The sequence below is a fragment of the Rhamphochromis sp. 'chilingali' genome (genome assembly GCF_963969265.1).
Source record: "Rhamphochromis sp. 'chilingali' genome assembly, chromosome: 18".
Lineage (NCBI taxonomy): Eukaryota > Metazoa > Chordata > Actinopteri > Cichliformes > Cichlidae > Rhamphochromis > Rhamphochromis sp. 'chilingali'.
The window spans coordinates 33,744,767-33,750,766 of NC_137945.1; the positions used below are offsets into that span (position 1 = coordinate 33,744,767).

At 40.9% G+C, this 6,000-nt stretch overlaps 1 protein-coding gene across 1 annotated transcript in view; it reads right to left on the reverse strand.

Moving 5' to 3' along the window:
• The window catches only part of snx7 (sorting nexin 7), a 34,154-nt gene extending 30,601 nt beyond the window's left edge, over positions 1-3,553 (reverse strand). The window contains exon 1 of the mRNA XM_080865908.1: positions 3,353-3,553. Coding sequence (XP_080722034.1) covers positions 3,353-3,436 — 84 coding nt within the window. The 5' untranslated portion in view covers positions 3,437-3,553. The remainder of the gene's footprint in view (positions 1-3,352) is intronic.
• Positions 3,554-6,000: the final 2,447 nt, after the last annotated feature.

The window sequence follows — 6,000 nt, forward strand, 5'->3', positions numbered from 1 at the left end:
AGGCCTTTGGAAGCAAACGGCAACTTTTCCAAAGACACTTGTCCCTAACAGAGCCCTGTACCGCACACTTCCCAGCTTTGAAAGAGGTTACTGACAGTTTCCCAGAGGACATTAATGCCCAAATGAAGAGTTACGCAACAGCTATCGCGTTTCACATATTTGTGTGAGCAAAATTCTCTCTCATGAACTTAAAGAAGAACCCTGTGAGATCAAGGATGAGTGTCTCCCACGATATTTTACGCATCTCAACCACTGCCCTCAAACCAGACCTGATCGCTTTACTAAAATCTCGATCTCAGTATCACCCCTCTCAGTAGTGCAGGGATGTCCAAATTACTGGAGAGCTGCTACCCTGCATGTTTTAGTTCTCTTTCGGGTTTAGCACAGCTGAATCAAATGATGGCTCATTTTATTAAACATTTAAGATTTGGCTTTAACTGTTGATGTTATGCTCTTAACTCATAGTTGTGTGTGTTGTGTACATATTGTGTATATTTACATATGTGTAAATATGTGTATTTCTTGTGCAAGTGAACTTCCCAGTTATGTAATCTTCCTGTAGATGTGAAAAACTTTGGCTTCCTGAAAGATCTTGTAAAAGTGAAGGGCAAAATTCACTTTTTGTTTAACTTTATTGATAACAGACCACTTTTCATTACTTATAACTCCTGTTTAAAATGTTCATGAGGCAAAGATATTGCAAACTCATGGAAATGTAGGGTATTCTTCACAGTTTGTTCAATGTTATCTGACTCTCCATATATAAATGAAAGGCACAATTGTGTCTTTAGAGTTGTTCCTGCTTGCCTGAGTGGCTTTTATTTAGGTACAGTTCCATTTTAAAAATAAAGGTAATTGTGACCATTAAAATTGTTCTTCATTATATTTTCATACAACTTTGTTACGGAACCATTGGCCCCTGGGCATCTTCACTTTATAAAATTTGGCCCTCTTTGCAAAAAGTTTGGACAGCCCTGATCCAGAGCATCATGAAACCAGCCAGGACTGCCTAGTGCACAGTAGGAAACATGGCCCTGACAGGGCTGGATGTAAAGAAATTTTCTTAGGGTGGCATGAAGATCAGATGGGGTGGCAAATCAAAGCCTTTTTAAAACAAACAAACACATACGCAGGTGTTACATATGGTTAAAATGATTTAAATGCCGTAAGTATACTTACAGCATTTATATGTAACGTGTACATATATACATGTCGCTCATACACGTTACATATAAATACAGTCAATAACTTAATTATTCTCTGTAGCCCACATAATTAAACATTTCAGTTGCATTAAATGTGTATTTTGATGCTATGTACTGTACAGCCTGTATAATAAATAAATATGTAGCCCAATAAGTATAAAATCCAGAAAGCTACACAACATGGGGCGGAAGTTCACACTTTGTTTGTTAGAAATAATCAAATTGTTTGTCCCATTTATAGCAACCGAAAATAAAATAAATACATAATTATAATAAAGGTCAATCAAATGGACCAATATGGCAAGGCCATGATGATCCACTTGGTAAAATAAATCTGCTTGGCGTCTTTCTTGGCCTTAAGACAACAATTCTGATGGCTAAAGATCCAAACGGGACAACAACCACAACAACAACAATCAAATTGTTGCTTAATTTACACAAAGTGTCAGAGATCTGCACCGTCAACAAAAATGAAGCCTAAATTTTCATGATTTGTTGGGTTCACTCTCTGAGGTCCAAAATATAACCGGCCAGTTTTGATTTTCTAAATTTTGATTTTGTATTTCATCTTTAAATTGTTTCATTTTTGTAAAGCGCTTTGGGTGCCTTGAAAAGCGCTATATAAATCCAATCCATTACTATTATTATTATTTTATCTTTTTTGCCTTGTTTGGTCTCATTCGCTTCAGCTCAACCTCACGTGTCGAATTTACACTTCTTTCATTGACATGCTGTAGTAACACAACTGATCTAAAATCACACAAAAAACATAAATTCCTATAAGTAGTTATAGGTTTTTTTTCAGAGTGTAACAACCAACCACCTGTGTGAAATCTGAAATGTCCATGGTGTTCATTCAAAATGTGCTCTGGCACAATCATAGGCATGGGTTGCTACTGACAACAAGTAATAAAGCCGGTCTGCGCTGTGGGCTGAACCATTTGTTAATGATGGAGGGGGGTAACACTATGCAATATATTCAGTGTTAACTGTAGCTAGGCTCAAAGTGTTATTGCAATCTTATTTCAATAAACAACACTGTCATATGCAAAACACCCTCTAGATCTGCCCCTGGCCCTGAGAAAAAATTTCCCAGTTTAAACATCTGTTATGTTTTCTTGTGAATAAAATGTGGACGTATGAGATGTTCAAATGTGGTTTTTATTTACAGATTGCACAGTGTCTCACTGTTTTGGAACCTGGTTAGTACAACGAATCGAGGTTGGAGTGCACAGCACTATCACTGTTACAGCTGGAGTGGGTTCTACTATTACTATGGATTTCATCACAACTAGAACACAGCCCTGTTTACCTGAGCACAGACCACCTGAGCACAGACCACCACACACATCTTGCTTCACTCTTATTTGAAATGAAATCTACAGAGAGCTGCAAACACAATAACTAAGAGTTGTTATAGAACTTCTTTCAGACTTGCCACTCAGGCTCTCGTGGCTGTGAGAATAACATTGCAGTCATCACACAGCAGCACTAAATCTTCAAAACTCAGCTGATCGTCAGAAAACACACACCTGGGAGGTTCCGATCACGTGACTGCTGAGTGTACATAGACTGTAAGTGAAGATGGAACCTGCTGCTTCCGTGGACCTGAGATTTCCTCCAATCATGCGAGTGAATTTTTAACAGTGAGCGCACTTTATGTGTCGGCGTGGACGATCACACACTTTTACAGTGATGTCACATGACTGAGCCCGGAAGTGTGCACGCATGAATGAAGTGAACTCACAGGCTTCCACACACACAGAGCCAAGCTGAAAGCTTCGACTTCTAAATCGAAACTTCAAGATAGTTTCTCGGTTTTGAGTTATTATCTATCAAGTCTGAGATCTTAACTCGACATTTTGAGAGAAGTATCACAAAAGTTTTCTTCAGTCGCGTAAAGCCGGCTCCACAGCTCTCCTACTCTTTAACCTGATGACAACATGACAGCGAAAACTTTCAGCAGCCCCACCTTTCATCCTTTATGTTTCAAGCTCGAGCTCTTCACCTCTTGCGCCTGCGCAAACACGCGCCGAAGAGCTGCCCCTCGACCCGACGAGTGTATGTGTGAGTGTGGGCGGTGAATCTTCGGAAAGAGTAAACTTGAGCAGCGGCTGGAAGCGCAGTCCCGCGGCTGCGGGAGTTACCTTGGTGAAAACCTCCAGGTCCTCGTCCTCGTCCAGGTCCAGCATGTGTTCTGAGAAGTCTGCAGGGACCGTGTGCCCGCTCATCGCTCTCAGCTCCGGAGACTAACTAAACACAAACTTCCACCTCAACTCCGCGCAGCAGCCGCACTCAGAGGCCCGCCGAGGATGCCACTTCCTCTAACGGCTTTCAAAGTAAAAGCTGCGACCGGTCACGTTTGACTTTGGCCCGGAAGCTGAGTTCTCGTTGTGCGTCTTTGTTGTTCGCAGTAAAGTTGAGTGTTGGCTGTAGATTGTTCATGTTTTTTGGCCAAAATGCTGAGTGTACATGTGTTGCCTCATAAAGAAAGGCCATGAGCATGATTTAGCCAGAAACGTGTCTGAACAGGACCACTGGAGTTCTTTTATTTTTAAGTCATTCTAATTTTTCTTTTCATTTTATATTTTCTGTTTGTTTGTTTTAAAGTTTGTTTTTCTGTTATGATGACATATGTGCTATTTATTATGTATTATTAAATGTTAAGCTTAACAGATCCAACAAAGTCAAAGTGTAAAAGCGCTGCCCCATAATGTGATTATAGTTTTGCAACACTGCAGTATCGTTTTAGCCTTTTATTCTCATTCATTCCAGTGAACTCAAACTTAAAACTAGGAAAGAAAAATACTGACAGCAACCTGTTTGTTTGATCCCTGGCTGCTCCAGTCTGCATGTCAAATATCCCTGTGCAAGATACTGACTCCGAGTTGTTCTTTGATGGCTTGTATGAACGGGTAAACAAGACAATTTGTATAAAGTGCTAATAATAATAATAATAATGATAATAATAATAATAATAATAATAAAGGTCAGGGCTGTCGCATGTCTACCAGAGAGAGAGAGAGAGGTTTTCTCTTTGACTCCTGATTTGTATGACGTCTTCTTTGCTTATGTGTCTCTGTGTATTTAGCCTTTTTTACACTTTTATACCATTTATATTTTCATTCACATGGATTTTTAAACATTTTTAAAGATTTATTTGAAGTGCATACATATTTGAATTTTATACGGTTTATGAAAGAACAATTATTACTGTAAGTTCTGCATCCATGACTCTACTTAAGTAACAATATAGAAGCCTTAGCTTCAAAATATATTTCAAGTCATCATTCTGTTGAAGAAAGGTTGTGAGCTCTGATATACTGTTAGACCTTCCACTCCTGATATTCCTGTACCTCTGTCCTCTATGAACTATGGATCCAGTGTTTAGGAACCAGTGAAAATTAACACCCGCACTACGCCCAGAACACGGTCGTATTTCCTGCATATTTGGCTGAGCGACACTTCCACTTACCTGCAATCTTGTCAACAAACAGGCAAACTGTGTGTTTATTTAGGGGAGTGTGGCTGGCGCACAGGCTGCACTGACAGTCAGCCCCACCAGCACCAAAAGATGTCAGTGTTGCATAAGGCTGTGCAACAATGTGTCACACCTCAGGCTGGACCACCACTGCACGCTCACACAGTCACCTTCCCTACACTTTACAGCAAACGCTGTGCCTGAAAGAAGCAAAGGAGCTCCTGCACAAAGAGTTATTTTTTCCTTTTGAATGTGAGAGAATCTTCATTTATTCACAATGAAAAATAAGTTTCTCTGCAATTTTTTTTTTCTTTGTGATTCGATTTTCTCCTTTACTGTCTACTTTCACTACACAATTTAAGGGTACAGAAAAACTGACCACAATATCCAAATTTCACCTTTCTGCAGGACTGCTGCAGTCTGCTCTGTTACATGATACAAACAGAAGCATCTGCAGGTTACCCTGGCAAAGACTAAGTGGGCTGTGGACAGGAAGAGGACCAGAACCGTGCCCATCCCTGGAGTCTGTGTAGAGACACAATAGCACTCTACAGGAAGAGCCAGAGTCATATGTTATCTGCAACCACTTCTTTCAGCTGCTCCCTTTAATAGTCCCCACATCTCATTCTATACCATCTTCTTCTGTTTTACACCTACCCTCTGCATGTCTTCCTTCACTAGATCCATGAACCTCTCTGAGGTCTTCCTCTTTTCCTCCTGCAGCACCATTTTCACCATCCTTTGTCCACCATACCCACTATTCATCCCCTGCACATGTCCAAACCACCTCAGCCTTGCCTCTCTAACTTTGTCTCCAAAGCACTCAGCCTCAGCTCTTGTATTAATTTCTAGTTGTGGCGGGGCGTGGTCTGAGGTGCCGCTGCGAGTGAGGCGAACGCACCAGCGCGGCATCTGCAATCACACCTTGCCGGCTTTAAAATCTGTACTGGGTCGTGAGAATTGTTGTTGTTGGTGTGTATGTTCGGCTGGCGGCTGGAAAGCTGCAGCCACGTGTGAACAGCAACCAGTGAATAAAAGCAAGATGCTGAATAGCATGAATGTGTGGACGGATCTGCCGTGTGTTCTTTACACTAGTCATGTCCATGCTTTTTACACCCCATGAAGCCATGAACATCGTCAGCTGGCCTCCTGTCTTTCTGTCAGAGCCACCATCTCCAAACCATCCTTCATAGCACCCCTGACTAAAGGACTAGAATAGAATAACGTTGTTATTCACATCAATGGAGAATTGTCTTCGCTTCACCAAGTCATAAAGCAATCAAGTTACTTCATACGAACCAACAAAAATAACAT